The sequence below is a fragment of the Salvelinus sp. IW2-2015 genome, linkage group LG6.1, assembly GCF_002910315.2.
Source record: "Salvelinus sp. IW2-2015 linkage group LG6.1, ASM291031v2, whole genome shotgun sequence".
Taxonomy (NCBI): Eukaryota; Metazoa; Chordata; class Actinopteri; order Salmoniformes; family Salmonidae; genus Salvelinus; species Salvelinus sp. IW2-2015.
The window spans coordinates 30232570-30249148 of NC_036845.1; the positions used below are offsets into that span (position 1 = coordinate 30232570).

The window sequence follows — 16579 nt, forward strand, 5'->3', positions numbered from 1 at the left end:
ACGCCATTTACGCATTTATGTTGAAGGATCACATCGGAGCCATAGCCAACAAACAAAAAATATTCCTTATACTGTATCCTCAAACGGGAAAGACAAGAGTGTTAGTCGATGTATAATATTAAATAAGCATATTTTTAACCGTCCTCTTGTGGTATCTGTAATCCACATACACATGTGGAGAGTGAGCTTGTCTCAGTCGTGCCCCGCCTCGTATGAAGTGCAGATAGTCTCTCTCCCCCTCTCCTCTGGTAGAGCGCAGTGATAGGAGAGGGGGGGAGGGACTCCACTGACTGACAACACTGGACAGAATTTATTTCACTGATCAACAGCGGCCTTTAGAGTCTAAAACGTGAACACCAGATGAAATTTGAATTCATAAAAAGGTAGAAATAATTCAATACTTTAAGAGCACAACTGTCTTCCCATRTAGTAGCAAGTAGATGAACACTGTGCAGGGTAAAATCGAAATAAATGCAACGTTCAATCACTATAATACTATGATGACCAGCAAGGCAAACAGCAATAATTTGATATTAAAACATGGCACCTTATCCTCTCAGCCAAAGATTGGAACGTGCGTAAAACATTTCCATGGATCGGCAATCTAAACCATTATTGAACAACACAGCAAAATATTTATGTTGAGAATTATTTGACATATGACAAGCAGWTAACACTGCTTAAGCGACTCTTTAGTGAYTCCATATTGACTTATTCAAAACATAGCAGTTGGAAGAAGAGAGAGCAGTGCGATAGAGAGGAGCAGACMTCTGCTGCTATCATGACAGAAGAGGCGCTGTCCACACAGAGTGATACTGAAATCTGCCTAACAGTGCTACTTTATTGCATGTGTAGTACATATGATTAAAAAAATCAACAGGCATACTATGAAAGTCAAAACTAACCAGAAAATAAGTAGTTGCTTGTATTGTAGCACTTATGTGCTAACTTCGGAACCACAATTCTAAGAAATCAGCTAGAAATTATATTCAATAAAAGCCCAACAATAAGTAATACTGATGTGCCCGTACTGTTGACTAGAGAAATATTAAGTAAATGAACCTTAAAGCACAAAAGTTTAAATAGTTACAAAGGATATACTGTGAAGATGTGTTCCAACCCAATAAGAAATACCATTTAAACTCCAATTAACTCACCTCTAGTGGGGAGTCTGATTCATCCAGGATGTTCTGTTCACTCTGCATCCGCTGCATCGTCCCTGTASAACTGGGGTCCATTATCAGTACGTTCTGACTACAGGGTCTGGCGAACTGACAGTCACTCTTTCTGGAGTCAGTCGTCCTGCACACCTCGTAATTGTACACGTGCTGTAGAGTTCCCGTCCCCAAAGTGTCTGCGTAACGCGGTGGATAATACGGAATAACCGGGAGGTTGGAATGATAGAGGATSCGAGACTGTCTCCATCTGTATATTTTCACTGATATAATAACCACTAAACACGTGATGAACAGAAATGAGACTACAGCCAAAGCCAAGACTAAGTAAAAAGTCAGGTTGTCATTGTACTCCTTGTCGTGCGTAAAGTCAGTGAACTCCGAGAGCACTTCAGGGAAGCTGTCCGCCACCGCCACGTTAACATTGACTGTAGCTGAACGAGAGGGCTGCCCGTTGTCCTCCACTACAACAGTGAGCCTTTGTTTCACAGCATCTTTATCATTGACTTGGCGTATAGTTCTTATTTCTCCATTCTGTAAGCCCACTTCAAACAGCGCCCTGTCTGTTGCTTTCTGCAGTTTATACGAGAGCCAGGCATTCTGTCCAGAGTCCACATCAACAGCCACCACTTTAGTCACAAGATAGCCCACATCTGCTGAACGAGGCACCATTTCAGCCACCAGAGAGCTGCTAGTCTGGACTGGGTACAGAACCTGAGGCGCGTTGTCGTTCTGATCTTGGATRAAGATGTTGACACTCACATTGCTACTGAGTGGAGGAGAGCCTCCATCTTGCGCCTTAACCACGAGTTTAAGTTGTTTAATTTGTTCATAATCAAAGGAGCGCACCGCGTGTATGACCCCGCTCTCTGCGTTTACGGAAACATAAGCAGACATAGGAGTCCCGCTGACATCACTATCCTCTATAATATAGGAAATACGGGCATTTTGATTGGCATCAGTGTCTTTAGCTCTAACAGTAAGTATAGAGACGCCCGGAGAGTTATTCTCTGCGACAAAAGAGTTGTACACGCCATGTGGAAACACTGGGGCATTGTCATTGACATCAGACACCTTCAGGTGAAAGGTTCTTCTACTTGAGAGAGGAGGCGACCCTGCGTCMGTGGCGACTACAGTGATGTTATATTCTRACACGCTCTCACGGTCTAAAACAGCGTCTGTTACCAAGGTGTAGTAATTTCTTAAATTWGATTTGATCTTGAACGGAATGTTTTGGTCCAGGTTACAGCTMACCTGTCCATTTTCACCTGARTCGACATCTTTAACGTTGATAATACCAATAGTTGTACCGGGAGGAGAGTCTTCAGATATTGGACTAGTGAATGACATCACACTAATGACAGGTGCATTGTCGTTAACGTCAATGACCTCAACAATAACTTTACTCGAATCTGTTAAACCTCCCTGATCTTTAGCTTCAATCCGTAATTCATATTTTTTGTCTTTTTCATAATCTATCAGGCCTGCAACTGACAGTATCCCAGTGTTTTCATTTATAGTCAATATATCTGCTAGATTTCCCTTCAGGTTAGACAGCGAATACGTTATATAGCCATTAGAACCACTGTCTGCATCAGACGCATTTACATTTGTAATATAAGTGCTTTTCGGTGCGTTTTCCATCACAGCAGCCCTGTACACTGACTGGTTAAACACAGGAGCATTGTCATTGGCATCTAGGACGGTGATCTCTATATTCACTGTGCCAGATCTCTGCGGATTTCCACCGTCTACAGCGATTAGCTTTAAAGAGAGACGAGGATGCTCCTCTCTATCTAAYGGTTTCTGAAGAATCATTTCAGCGTATTTACTACCGTCTGGATTTGCATGTTGCTTGAGGGCGAAGTTATCATTCGGGGTTAAAACATAATTTTGTAGACTGTGAACTCCCACATCCGGATCTTCTGCATTTTCTAGCACAAAGCGCGCACCGAGGATAGCAGACTCGCTAATTTCCAATTTAACATCCGTTTTCTTAAATATCGGAGGATGATCATTAATATCCAAGACTTCTATAGTTATCTGATGGAGCTCCATCGGATTCTCTAGAATGATTTCGAAGCTGAAGCTACACGGTGTGACGTCGCCACAAAGCTGCTCTCGGTCTATTCTCTCACTCACGACTAGAATCCCTTTGTCCGTCTTCAGCTCTGTGTACTGRATGCTTTCTCCGGTCACGATACGAGCCYGGCCCGCCCGGAGCCGTTTCAAATCTAACCCCAGGTCTTGAGCTACGTTACCGATAAGAGAGCCTTTCTTCATCTCCTCCGGAATGGAATACCGGATTTGTCCACTGAYAATATGACTGAGATACAGGAGRAAAATGAGTACTTGCCACCGCAGTCCACAACACAAACGCCATTTTACACATTTAGGTTTAAGGAATCCTTCCAATGCCATAGCCAACAAAKAATAAATCCAATACAAAAATGTATTATACTGTATCCTCAGAAATTCTGAGACTGATATTCGACCTATTCTTTCAATCCTGGCTATTTTCAGCGTCTCCGTTTGTTATCTGTAACATCGATCAGAGCCGAGTGTTTCTCAGTCGTGCCCCGCTTCATATGAAGTGCAGATAGTCTCTCCCTCTCCTCTGGTAGAGCGCAGTGATAAAGGAGGGGACTTCCCTGACTGACAACACTGGACAGAAATAATTTCACTGATCAACAGCGGCCCTCAGAGTCCATAACGTGAACACCAGATTATATTTGAATTCATAAAAAGGTAGAAATATTTCAATACTTTAGAGCACTTCTGTCTCCCATATAGCAAGTAGGTGACCACTGTGCAAGGTCAAATCTAAATAAATGCAACGTTCAATCACTATAATACTACGATGACCAGCAAGGCAAACAGCAATAATTTGATACTCAAACATGGCACCTTATCCTCTCAGCCATGGATTTGAACGTGCGTAAAAGCATGTCCATGGATACTCACTCTAAATCATTATTGAACCACACAGCAACATATTCATCATGATAATTATTTRMMATATGACAAGCAGTTCACACTGCTTAAGCGACTCTTTAGTGACTCTACATTGACGTAATCAAAACACAGCAGTTGGAGGAGGGGAGAGCCGTCCTCTGCTGCTATCGTGAGAGAAGAGGCGCTGTCCATACAGAGTGGTTCTGAAATGGCCTTGGAGCGCTACAATAAAAAAAAAATCATCAGGCATAATATGAAAGCCAAAACTAACCAGAAAAAAAAGTAATTGCTTCTGCTGTAGCACTTAGTACGCTATATTCGAAACCACAGTCAGCTGACAATGACATTCAATAAAAAACAAAGCTAACCACAACAATATGTAACAGCTGTTATGCCCATACTTTTAACTAGACAAATACTGACTAAATTAACCTTAAGGCAACATAGATGTAGGATCTTCATTTCAGCCAATTTGCTACAGCAGGATAAAAATCCTGCAGAAACAGGACATTTGAAGTATTATGAGGATTATGATTAATAAAACATGTTTTGGGGTTGATACACTTAAAAAAAGAAGTAAATCACAAACTTTAGAATACTTTTTAAACCTCAAATACACGACACGAAAGTTGTCCTGCAACAGTGTGATCAGATCAAATGAAGATCCTACATCTGCAGCTAAAATTGTTACAAAGGACATGTTGTAAAGATGTATTCCAACCGAATKAGTATTTCAACGGAATGRGCAATACCATTWAAACTCCACAAAATSAGCTACATCACTTTAACTCCAATTAACTCACCTCTAGCGGGGAGTCTGGTTCATCCAATATGTTATTTTCACTCTGCATCCGCTGCATCGTCCCTGTAGAACTGGGGTCCATTATCAGTACGTTCTGACTACAGGGTCTGGCGAACTGACAGTCACTCTTTCTGGAGTCASTCGTCCTGCACACCTCGTAATTGTACACGTGCTGTAGAGTTCCTGTCCCCAAAGTGTCTGCGTAACGCGGTGGATAATAAGGAATAACCGGGAGATTGGAATGATAGAGGACACGAGACTGTCTCCATCTGTATATTTTCACTGATATAATAACCACTAAACACGTGATGAACAGAAATGAGACTACAGCCAAAGCCAAGACTAAGTAAAAAGTCAGGTTGTCATTGTACTCCTTGTCGTGTGTAAAGTCAGTGAACTCCGAGAGCACGTCGGGAAAGCTGTCCGCCACCGCCACGTTAACATTGACTGTAGCTGAACGAGAAGGCTGCCCATTGTCCTCCACTACAACAGTGAGCCTTTGTTTCACAGCATCTTTATCATTGACTTGGCGTATAGTTCTAATTTCCCCATTCTGCAAGCCCACTTCAAACAGCGCCCTGTCTGTCGCTTTCTGCAGTTTATACGAGAGCCAGGCATTCTGTCCGGAGTCCACATCAACAGCCACCACTTTAGTGACAAGATAACCAACATCTGCTGAACGAGGCACCATTTCAGCCACCAGAGAGCTGCTAGTCTGGACTGGATATAGAACCTGAGGCGCGTTGTCGTTCTGATCTTGGATGAAGATGGTGACACTCACATTGCTACTGAGTGGRGGAGAGCCTCCATCTTGCGCCTTAACGACGAGTCTTAGTTGTTTAATTTGTTCATAATCAAAGGAGCGCGCTGCGTGTATGACCCCACTTTCTGCGTTTACGGAAACATAAACAGACACAGGAGTCCCGCTGACATCAGAATCTTCTAGAATATAGGAAATACGGGCATTTTGATTGGAATCGGTGTCTTTAGCTGTAACAGTAAGTATAGAGACGCCTGGAGAGTTATTCTCTGCGATATAAGAGTTGTACACGCCATGTGGAAACACTGGGGCATTGTCATTGACATCAGACACCTTCAGGTGAAAGGTTCTCTTACTTGAGAGAGGAGGCGACCCTGCGTCAGTGGCGACTACAGTGATGTTATATTCTGACACCCTCTCACGATCTAACACAGCGCCTGTTAGCAAGGTGTAGTAATTTCTTAAATTGGATTTTATACTAAAAGGAATGTGTTGGTCTATGCTACAGCTCACCTGTCCGTTTTCACCCGAGTCAAGGTCTTTAACGTTGATAATTCCGATGGTTGTACCGTGAGGTGAATCTTCAGAGACCGGACTAGTGAATGACATCACACTTATTACAGGCTCATTGTCGTTTACATCAATKACCTCAACAATGACTTTGCTCGARTCAGTCAAGCCACCTTGGTCGGTGGCATCTATTCGAATTTCGTATTTCTTATATTTTTCATAATCTATTTCCCCTAACACGGAAATGACACCAGTGTTTGCATCAATAGTGAAGGTTTCGGAAACTGTGCCTTTTAAATTAGAAAACATGTACGATATATAGCCATTGGAACCACTGTCTGCATCACTGGCGTTCACGGTGGTAATATAGGTGCTTTTCAGTGCGTTTTCCACCACAGCAGCCCKATACACCGACTGGTTAAACACAGGAGCATTGTCATTGGCATCWAGGACAGTGATTTCTATATTTACTGTGCCAGATCTCTGCGGATYTCCACCGTCTAYAGCGATTAGCTTTAGAGAGAGACGAGGATGCTCCTCTCTGTCTAACGGTTTCTGGAGAACCATCTCGGCATATTTACTACCRTCTGGATTYGTATGTTGTTTWAGGACAAAATTATCATTCGGTGTTAGAATGTAATTTTGTAAGGCGTTAAGGCCTACATCAGGGTCATCTGCAGTTGCTAGGGTAAAGCGCGCCCCTGCAGAAGCAGATTCGCTGATTTTCAATTGTATATCATTCTGTTGAAACACGGGCGCATTATCATTAACGTCTAATATTTCTACAGTGACTAGGTGTAGTTCCATCGGATTCTCTAGAATCATTTCGAAGCTGAAGCTACAMGGYGTGACGTCGCCACAAAGCTGCTCTCGGTCTATYCTCTCACTCACGACTAGAATCCCTTTGTCTGTCTTCAGCTCTGTGTACTGAATGCTTTCTCCGGTCACGATACGGGCCCGGCCCGYMCKKAGCCKTTTCAAATCTAACCCCAGGTCTTGAGCCACGTTACCGATAARAGAGCCTTTCTTCATCTCCTCCGGAATRGAATACCGGATTTGGGAACTCACARTATGASTGAGATACAGRAGARAAACCAGTACTTGCCATCGCAGTCCACAACACATACGCCATCTTATGCATTKAGGTTGGAGGAAACTTTCAAATTCCATAGCCAACAAAACAAATCCAACACGAAAATTCCTTGTACTGTATCCGTAAATGGGGAGCAAAGAGAAGGGTAGTAGTCGACGTATTATCTTAATCCAGTCTATTTTAACCGTCTTCGTACTTGTAATCTACATGTATGAACCAGAACGAGTGTCTCTCTGTCACCCCGCCTAGTGTGAAGCGCAGTCTCTCCAGCTCCTCTGGTAGAGCGCAGTGATAGGGGAGGGGACTCCACTGACTGACAACACCGGGCGGAATTAATTTCACTGACGAATAGCGGCCCTCAGAGTCCAAAACATGAACACCAGATGATATGTACAAATATAGAACTGCACAGAAATTATTCAACACTTTCCAGCACTATTTTCTTTTCAAAATGTCACAAATAAAAACACTGTGGTATGTGCAATCGAAATAAATGCACAGTTCAATTACGAAAATACTATGACCAGAAGGGAAGTAGTAGCCTCATCATTTAATAGTAAAAACACGCCAACCTATCTTCCCAGCCCCAGATTGGATCGTGCGTAAACATGCCAATGAAACAGCGGTCCAAACCATCACTGAAAAATACAGCAAAATACTTGTATTAAAAGTGATTTAGTTTGTTATATGACTAACTGTAAACATGGGTAAAATGTATAGTGACTCTTGATCCATATAAGGMAGTTGGAACCAGGCTCAGCATAGAGAGTGAGAGAGAGGAGAGCACTAAAAGTGCGCGGTACACACAGAGGGGTGCTGCCATAGTCTTACAGCGATACAGCCTTACTGTATCATGACCATTTTGAAATAATTTCCCACCAACCCAACAGGCATATACGGCCAAAAGAAAGCCCTTAAAGAATGCGTAGTAGCTGAATTAGCCCAAAAAGTAAGTTCGTCACAGAGTGAGCAAACCGAATATATCCGCACCAGAGCACACTTGAACATGAATAGATACAGAGGACAGATTGCTGAGATGAACTCCAACAAAATGAGCTACATCACTTTMACTCCAATTAACTCACCTCTAGTGGGGAGTCTGGTTCATCCAGGATGTTCTTTTCGTTCTGCATCCGCTGCATCGTCCCTGTRGAACTGGGGTCCAATATCAGTACGTTCTGACTACAGGGTCTGGCGAACTGACAGTCACTCTTTCTGGAGTCAGTCGTCCTGCACACCTCGTAATTGTACACGTGCTGTAGAGTTTTCCTGTCCCCAAAGTATCTGCGTAACGCGGTGGATAATACGGAATAACCGGGAGGTTGGAATGATAGAGGTGCGAAGACTGTCTCCATCTGTATATTTTCACTGATATAATAACCACTAAAACACGTAATAAACAAAAGGAGACTACAGCCAAAGCCAAGACTAAGTAAAAAGTCAGGTTGTCATTGTATTCCTTGTCGTGCGTAAAGTCAGTGAACTCCGAGAGCACTTCAGGGAAGCTGTCCGCCACCGCCGTTAACATTGACTGTAGCTGAACGAGAACGGTGCCCTTGTCCTCCACTACGACAATAAGCCTTTGTTTCACAACATCTTTACATTGACTTTCGTATAGTTCTTATTTCTCATTCTGTAATCCCACTTCAAACAGCGCCCTGTCTGTCGCTTTCTGCAGTTTGTAACGAGAGCCAGGCATTCTGTCCAGAGTCCACATCAACAGCCACCACTTTAGTCACAGATAGCAACATCTGCTGAACGAGGCACCATTTCAGCCACCAGAGAGCTGCTAGTCTGGACTGGGTACAGAACCTGAGGTGCGTTGTCGTTCTGATCTGGATAAAAATGTTGACACTCACATTGCTACTGAGTGGAGGAGAGCCTCCATCTTGCGCCTAACCACGAGTTTGAGCTGTTTGATTTGTTCATAATCAAGAAGCGCACCGCATAAAACTCCGTTTCAGAGTTAATGGATATATAAGTAGAGATGGTGTTCCACTGATCTGCGTGTCTTCCAAGAGGTACGATATTCTTGCATTTTGATTCCAGTCAGAGTCCAGCGCGAACTGACAGTAAATATGGACCATTCCAGAGGAGTTATTCTCTGTGACGTAGGCAGAGTAGTGCCTTTGTCGAACAATGGGCATTGTCATTTACGTCAGAGATTTTAAGTGTATTGTTCCTGGCGCTAGAGAGAGGAGGCGAACCCGAGTCTGTCGCCTTTATGGTTAATATTATATTCTGGCATAGTCTCTCGGTCGAAAGCCTGAATCTGTGAGTACAGTATAATAATTCGTCAATGAGGATTTGATCTTAAATGGGAGTTGTTGTCTACTTGAAACACGTAACGTGACCATTTCTCTCCCGGAGTCAGCGTCTTTCACATTGATTATCGCTATGGTTGTTCCAGCGGGCATCTTCAGAAACAGGGCTGGAGAAAGGAACATGGGAAACGTTTTAAATTAACGGGAAAGAATATCGTTGACGTCAACAATCCGATTAAACTTACTGAGTCGGTTAAACCTCCCTGGTCCATCGCCTCAATTCATCATTTCATATTTCTTGTCTTTTTCATAATCTATTTTCCCTACAAGTGTCATTGTGCCAGTTGTCCTCATCCATGTGAAATATATCTGATTGGTGCTCTTTCAAGTTGGAAAAATAATATGTAATGAGCCGTTAGATCCACTGTCTGCATCACTGGCATTCACAGTTGTAATATAGGTGTCTTTTGGAGCGTTTTCCACCACAGTAGCCCTGTAACACTGGACTGGTTAAACAACAGGCGCATTGTCATTGGCATCTGGACAGTGATCTCTATATTCACTGTGCCAGATCTCTGCGGATTTCCACCGTCTACAGCGATTAGCTTTAAAGAGAGACGAGGATGCTCCTCTCTGTCTAACGGTTTCTGAAGAATATTTCAGCATATTTTCTTCCATCTGGATTTGAATGTTGTTCAAAACGAAATTATCATTCGGCATTAAAATATATTTCTGCAGACCATTGTTACCTACATCTGCGTCCTCGGCACTGGCCAACATAAAACGCGACCGAGTATAATTCGACTCACTTATCTCATTTGATTTCATTCTTTCGAAAATAGGTGCATTGTCATTATATCAATGATTTCAACAGTTACACGGTGTAGCTCCATCGGATTCTCTAGAATCATTTCGAAGCTGCCACTACAACGGCGTGACGTCGCCACAAGCTGCTCTCGCGTCTATTCTCTCACTCACCGACTAGAATCTTTGTCCTGTCTTCAGCTCTTGTGTACTGAATGCTTTCTCGGTCACGATACGGGCCCGGCCCGCTCGGAGCCGTTTCAAATTAACCCCAGGTCTTGAGCCAGCGTTACCGAAAAAGAGAGCCTTTCTTCATCTCCTCGGATAGAATACCGGATTTGACCACTGACAATATGACATGAAATACAGGAGGGGAAAAAGTACTTGCCATCGCAGTCCACAGCACAAACTCCATTTTAACGCATCTAGGTTGGAGGAATCGTTCAGATGCCATGGCCAACAAAGATAAATCAAACACGAATATTCCGTATAGCCTACTGTATCCTCAAACGGTGAGAAAAGAGATTACTGATAGTGGAAGTGTTATTTAATCCAGGCTATTTCTTAACGTATCTGTTTGAGCGATGATTCTCTTAGTGCCCCCGCCTCGTATGGAGGGCAGTCTCTCTTCTACTCTGGAGCGCAGTTGATAGGAGAGGGGGGACGGGACTCTACTGACTGACAACATTGGACAGAATTTTTTCATGATCAACAGCGCACTCAGAGTCAAAAACAGAACACCAGATATGTGTACATATTCAACTGGGTAGAATGTTTCAAAAACTGTACAGCACTGTACTGCCACTATAATATTTCAAAACTGTACAGCACTGTACTGCCATCTATAATCATTTAAAACTGTGTACAGACTGTCTGCCATCTATAACATTTCAAAACTGTAACGCCTGTACTCATCTATAATCATTTCAAAACTGTACACGCACTGTACTTGGCATCCCATAATCATTTAAACAACTGTAACAGCAACTGTACTGCATCTATAATCATTTAAAAACTGTACAGCATGTACTGCCATCTATAATCATTTCAAAACTGTACAGCACTGTACTGCCGATCTATAATCATTAAAAACTGTAACAGCACTGTAACTGCCATCTATAATAACTTTAAAAAACTGGTACAGCCTGTACTGCCATCTGATAATCAATTTCAAAACTGTACAGCATGTAATGGCCCGTCTATGAATTCATTTCAAAACTGTAACAGACTGTACTGCCTCTATACATTTAAAAACTGTACAGCACTGTACTGCCATCTATATATTTCAAAAACTGTACAGCGACTGTACTGCATCTATAATCATTTCAAACTGTAGCAGCACTCGTAAATGCCATCTATAATCAATTTCAAAAACTGTACAGCACTGTATGCCCATCTATAATCATGTTCAAAACTGTACAGACTGTAAATGCCATCTATAATCAATTTCAAAACTGTACAGCACTGAATGGCCATCTATGAATCATTTCAAAACTGTACAAGCACTGGTACTGCCATCTATAAATATTCAAGAACTGTAACAGCAACTGTACTGCCATCTTATCAATAAAAAACGCGCAACGTAATTACTAAATAACGATGACCATCAGGGTAACGGTAATCACTGATGTAAAACATGCCACCATCATCTAAACCTCGTAGTTAGATCGTGGGTAAGAAATGTTCCAATGGATACGGCGCACCAAAACCCATTATTGAACAGTACGGCAACATGCATACAGTATGTGGCCTGGTTGAGAGTATTTTGCTTGGTACAGAACCTTAGCTACAAAAACGGCTAACACTGGTCTATAGTGACTATGTTGAGCTAAAGACAGGTAGTTTTGAACGAAGAGATAGTATAGCGCTGCCCGAGAGCGGAGCAGACACTCTGCTGCTCATGACAGAAGTAGCGCTGTCAGCGCAACACAGTGGTGCTGAAATGCTCTTAAATAAAGCGCAGGAAGTGTTAACAATTACACATAGAAGCCTTAGAATTGTAAATTCACATATCATGTAAAAAATATGAAAAAATAGCAGCAAAGTATAAAATCCGGAAGCTAATCAGAAAGGATACAGCCCTACATTATAACTACTGTTGACTAATATACAGATAATTAACTAAAGGCACCAGTAAAAATTAAGTGACATTTTCACAAAAGGGAAATGTACGATAAAGATATTTCCAAGCCAGTGCAATACCATTAAACTCCAATCAACTCACCTTACGTGGGGAGTCTGGTTCATCCAGGATGTTCTTTTCGTTCTGCATCCGCTGCATCGTCCCTGTAGAACTGGGGTCCATTATCAGTATGTTCTGACTACAGGGTCTGTCGAACTGACAGTCACTCTCTGGAGTCAGTCGTCCTGCACAACCTCGTAATTGTACACGTGCTGAAGAGTTCCTGTCCCCAGAGTGTCTGCTGTATACGCGGTGGATAATTAGGAATAACCGGGAGGTTGGAATGATAGAGAACGCGAGACTGTCTCCATCTGTATATTTTCACTGATATAATAACACAAACACTGTGAGAACAGAAATGAGACTACAGCAAGCCAAGACTAATAAAAAGTCAGGTTGTCATTGTATCCTTGTCGTGCGTAAAGTCAGTGAAACTCCGAGAGCACTTCAGGGAAGCTGTCCGCCACCGCCACGTTAACATTGACTGTAGCTGAACGAGAGGGTGCCCGTTGTCCTCCACTACAAAGTGAGCCTTTGTTTCACAGCAAATCTTTATCATTGACTTGGCGTATAGTTTCTTATTCTCCATTCTGTAAGCCCACTTCAAACAGCGCCCTGTCTGTCCTTTTTGCAGTTTGTACGAGAGCCAGGCATTCTGTCCAGAGTCCACATCAACAGCCACCACTTAGTGACAAGATAGCCCACATCTGCTGAACGAGGTACCATTTCAGCCCCAGAGAGCTGCTAGTTCTGGACTGGTACAAAACCTGAGGCGCGTTGTCGTTCTGAGTCTTGGATCATTATTTCCACTCACAATTGCTACTGAGAGGAGGAGAAGCCTCCGTCTTGTGCCTTTACCACGAGTTTAAGTTTGCTTGATTTGTTCATAATCAAAGGAGCGCACCGCATGTAAAACTCGCTTTCAGGTTAATTGATATGTAACTAGAGACTGGAGTTCCACTGATCTGCGGTGTCCCCAGGAGGTACACTATTCTAGCGTTTTGGTTCCAGTCAGAGTCCCGCGCTGACAGTAAATATGGACATTCCAGGAGAGTTATTTTCTGCGACATAGGCAGAGGTAACTGAGCTCTGATGAAACAATGGAGCATTGTCATTGACGTCAGAGATTCTAAGGTGTAGTGTCCTGGCGCTTGAGAGAGGAGGCGAAACTCAGAATCTGTCGCTGTTATGGTTTAATGTTGTATTCCTGGTGTTGTTTCTCTGTCAAAAAGCTACATCTGAGATCAACGTATAATAACTGTTAACGACGATTTATCTTGAACGAGTTCGTCATCTACGGGCATGTAATCTGTCCGTTTCCTCTCTGAATCGGCATCTTTAACGTTTACAACGGAATCGTGGTTCCAGGGCAGCAATCTTCGGAACAGGGCTGGTGAAAGACTGATGTTTATAACTGGGCATTGTCATTTTATGTCAAACCATTTCTATGTCAACTTTTACCGAGGTTTCAAACACCTTGGTCTTTTGCTCCTCAACTCTAATTTCATATTTTTTATCTTTTCAAAATCGGCTTTGTCAACAAAGAAATCCTTGAGTTTCTCATCAATGTCAATATATCTGCCAAGTTTCTTCAAATTCGAAAATACAACATCACTATGCCATTAGAAAACCACTGTCTGCATCGGCTGGCATTCCGGTGTTATATAGGTTTCCTTTCGGTGCGTTTTCCATTACAGGTAGCCTGTACACTGATTGGTTAAACACAGGCGATTGTCATTGGCCATCTAGGAAGTGATCTCTATATTTACTGTGCCAGATCTCTGCGGATTCCCACCGTCTACAGCGATTAGCTTTAAAGAGAGACGAGGATTCCTCTCTCTATCCAAAGGCTTTTTGTATAAATCATTTCTTGCAAATTTACTTCCATCAGGATTCGATGTTGTTTCAGAACGAAATGGTCATTTGGAGTCAAAACATAGTCCTGTAGACCATGAAACTCCCACATCGGATCCTTTGCACTCTCCAGCACAAAACGAGAGCCAAGAGTAGCAGATTCGCTGATTTCAAATTGCAATATGATTATTCTTAAAATTGGTGAATGGTCTTTAACATCCACAATTTCAATTAGTAACACGATGTAATTCGAGTTGGAATTTTCCAGAATAATGTTCAAACTGAAGCTACACGGTGTGAGTCGCCACAAAGCTGCTCTCGTCTATTCTCTCACTCACGACTAGAATCCTTTGTCCGTCTTCAGCTCTGTGTACTGAATGCTTTCTCCGGTCACGATAACGGCCCGGCCGCGTCCGGAGCCGTTTCAAATCTAACCCCAGTCTTGAGCTACGTTACCGATAAGAGAGCCTTTCTTCATCTCCTCCGGAATAGAATACCGATTTGTCCACTGACATATGACTGAAATACAGGGGGAAAAAAGTAACTTGCCATCGCAGTGCCACAGCAACACAACCCATTTTAAAACGCATCTAGTTGGAGGAACTCGTTCAGATGCCATCACCCGCCCCAAACAAAGAAAAATAAAATCCCAACGAATACGATATTCCGTATAGCTACTTAATCTCAAACGGGAGAGAAGAGATTACTGATAGTGGAGTGTTATTTTAATCCAGGCTATTTTCTTACACCTATCTGTTTGCAGCGAGTGATTCTCTGTAGTGCCCGCCTCGTATGGAGCGAGTCTCTCTTCTACTCTGGAGGCAGTGATAAGGAGAGGGGGGACGGGACTGCTAACTGACGACAACATCTGGAGCAGAAATTATTTCACTGATTAAGCAGCGGCACTCAGAGTCAAAAACATGAAACTACCAGATATGTGGACATATTCAAACTGGGTAGAAATGTTCAAAACTGTAAACAGCATGTACTGCCATCTATAATCATTTCAAAACTGACAGCACTGTACTGCGCCATCTATATATCATTTCAAAACTGACAGACTGTACTGCAATCTATAATCATTAAAAACTGTAACCAGCATGTACTGGCCATCTATAATCATTTAAAAACTGTAAACAGCACTGTATCTGCCATCTATAATAATTTCAAACTGTACAGTCACTGTACTGCCATCTATTAATCATTTAAAAACTGTACAGGCACTGTACTGCTCATATCAATAAGTTTAAAAACTGTACAGGCACATGTAACGCCATCCTATAATCATTTAAAACTGTACAGCACTGTAATGCCATCTATAATAACATTTCAAAACTGTAGCAGCACTGTACTGCATCTAATAACATTTCAAACTGTACAGCCATGTACTGCCATGTATATCATTTCAAAACTGTACAGCACTGTACTGCCATCTAAATAATCATTTCAAACGTACAGCAACTGTAATGCCATCTATAATCATTTCAAAACTGTACAGCAACTGTACTGCCATCTATACATCATTTCAAAATGTACAGCACTGTACTGCATCTATAATTCATTTCAAACTGTAGCAGCACTTGTACTGCCATCTATAATCATTTCAAAACTGTACAGCACTGGTACTGCCATTCTATAAATCATCTTTCAAACTGTACAGATGTACTGCCACTATAATAATCAAAAAAACGCCACGTACAATTAACTAAAATAACGATGACCCATCAGGGTGAACGGTAATCACTTGATTGTAAAACATGCCACATAATCACTAACCTTAGTGTTAGATCGTGGGGTAAAAATGTTCCCATGGATACGGCGCACAAAACCCATTATTGAAGCAGTACGGAACATGCATACAGTATTCGCACCCATGGTTGAGAGTATTTTTGCTTGTAACAGAACTAGCTACAAAAAACGGCTACACTGGCTTTATAGTGACTATTGAGCAAAGACAGTAGTTTGAACGAGAGATAGTAATCGCTGCCCAGAGCGGAGCAGAACCTCTGCTGCTCATGACCAGAAGTAGCGCTGTTCAGCACACAGTGGTGCTGCAATGCTCTTAATAAAGCGCAGGAGTGTAAAAATTACAACCATAGAACTTAGAATAGGGGTGTAAATTCAAAAATCATTAAAAAATATGAAAAAGTCACAGGCAAAAGTAATAAAATCCGGAAAGC

The 16579-nt window shown here is 42.2% G+C and overlaps 1 protein-coding gene across 1 annotated transcript; it reads right to left on the reverse strand.

Annotated features, from left to right (window-relative positions):
• Window positions 1-1148: 1148 nt before the first annotated feature.
• Window positions 1149-12668, reverse strand: LOC139027856 (protocadherin beta-16-like). The gene is made up of 7 exons (XM_070443845.1): window positions 12593-12668; window positions 9645-9726; window positions 8381-8579; window positions 7045-7237; window positions 5304-6273; window positions 3314-3489; window positions 1149-2044 (listed from the first exon to the last, which is right to left on the reverse strand). The coding sequence occupies exons 1-7, from the start codon at window positions 12666-12668 to the stop codon at window positions 1149-1151; spliced, it is 2592 nt and encodes an 863-aa protein (XP_070299946.1).
• Between the last annotated feature and the right edge of the window lie 3911 nt (window positions 12669-16579).